This window comes from Octopus bimaculoides, chromosome 23 (genome assembly GCF_001194135.2).
Source record: "Octopus bimaculoides isolate UCB-OBI-ISO-001 chromosome 23, ASM119413v2, whole genome shotgun sequence".
Lineage (NCBI taxonomy): Eukaryota > Metazoa > Mollusca > Cephalopoda > Octopoda > Octopodidae > Octopus > Octopus bimaculoides.
This window is the reverse complement of record NC_069003.1, coordinates 27,426,720-27,428,418: the sequence shown is the minus strand read 5'-3', so window position 1 is coordinate 27,428,418 and position 1,699 is coordinate 27,426,720. Positions and strand designations below refer to the sequence as shown.

General features: G+C 35.3%; 1 protein-coding gene across 2 annotated transcripts in view; it reads right to left on the bottom strand.

Annotated features, from left to right (window-relative positions):
* Positions 1-901: 901 nt before the first annotated feature.
* Positions 902-1,699, bottom strand: part of LOC106873037 (protocadherin Fat 4) — a 31,197-nt gene continuing 30,399 nt past the window's right edge. Inside the window, exon 24 of one of the 2 annotated variants that reach the window (XM_014920244.2) lies at positions 902-1,576. In XM_014920244.2, the coding sequence (XP_014775730.2) occupies positions 1,353-1,576 (224 nt within the window). In that variant the 3' untranslated portion in view covers positions 902-1,352. The remainder of the gene's footprint in view (positions 1,577-1,699) is intronic. The other variant, XM_052976054.1, reaches the window with a different exon arrangement.

Genomic DNA, 1,699 nt, shown 5'->3' with positions numbered 1-1,699 from the left:
CCTAAGAATAGGGAAAGAAACTGATGTCGCTTCAGCAGTAAAAGCACCACGTGCCCTAGGTCGATTAATAGAAATGATTATGAGAGGTCTAATATCTGAGCTGATTCATTGAGGCCTAACACTTAGAAACCATACTGAATTTTCTCAAGTTCTGTTACTCTGATATCTGATGTAATAGGCTCATCCTGATGAGTTAAACTTACTAAATAATATATGTAACTTATACCAAATATTCTGAGTGCCACTTTCCTTCGTTTAATCACTTACACATGTATGTGTATGTGTGTGTGTGTGTATGTGTGTGTATATCTATATGTATGTATATGCATGTAGTTTATAGATTAGGGATAGATATTCTTTGAATAGAATACACTTCGTAGTACTCAAGAGGTTTGAACTTGAGCAGTTAGAGGAGTAAATGTAAGGACAAGCAAGCCAGGCAAGTCGATATACAAAAAATAACAAATACATTTAATACAAAAAAATATACATATGTATACATATAAAAAAGTTCGACTTACACAGAGGTAAGTTTATATCAAGGAATTAAAGGAGTTGAATAAACAGCTGTTTCTGGAGGCTTGGTGGTCCAAAAGATTCCGTCTTTAAACTCCATTCTGCCAACACCACAAATGTAAAATTCTTCCCTGAAGACGGGGGCTGGTGTAATCCGATGATAGAAGCAAGTTACATTATTTTGGACCACCAATCCCCACAAAACAGCTGTTGGACTCGTAAAACATATTCAACCCCTTTAATTCCTGATATCATTGCTATTCTGTGCAAGTCAAACTTTTTTATATGTATACATTTGTACATTTTTTGTATTAAGTGTGTTTAATATTTTTTGTATATCGACTTGCCTAACTTGTTTGTCCTTACATTTATTCCCGTATATGTATGTATGTATGTATGTATGTATGTATCTATTTATCTATCTATCTATCTACAAATTCGATATGTGAAACCGCTAATCATGACATATTTTACTCTCCGTTTCTTTCCTCATTCCTTTCTGTCGAAGAGCGTAAGACCAAACTGTCAAAGACTTCTCCCAATTTTCCTGAGTGTCAAACTAATAAACCTTGCTTGTTCCATCACCTGTCACTGTCTTCTGTTTTTCTTTTATTTGTGTACATTTGAACAATATACATATATATATATATATATATATATATATATATATATACACACATACAAACAAACATATAGGTATGGATATACATGCATATATAAACACGGATATAAATATTCATATATATAAATGTGTGTGTGTGCGTGCGTGTGTATATATGTACATATGCCTTGGTAAAATGCTTGTAATGCAAAACTTCCTTTGCCTATCTATATTATCAGCAGTTCAACCAAGCATTGATAATGTTCTCCCTCTTTAAGGATCTATAAGAAGGAGTTACCATCCGGCTGTCTTTGTGGATATCCTTTCGTGACGGGCGTTTCCCCTCAGAATCAAGAGGTGTGATAATATCCCTTTCGGTGTTATCAGTGTACTGACGACGGGGTGGCTGAGCTGGTGCCTCGACAGACGAGCTCTCATCACCGCTCTGGTCACTACCTACTGGAACAGAAACGTTACAATGAGCATGTTTTTTAATAAATTCAGTTTTGATTTATATCGATTGCACATACTCTCTCTCTCTCTCTCTCTCTCTCTCTCTCTCTCTCTCTCTCTCTCTCTCTC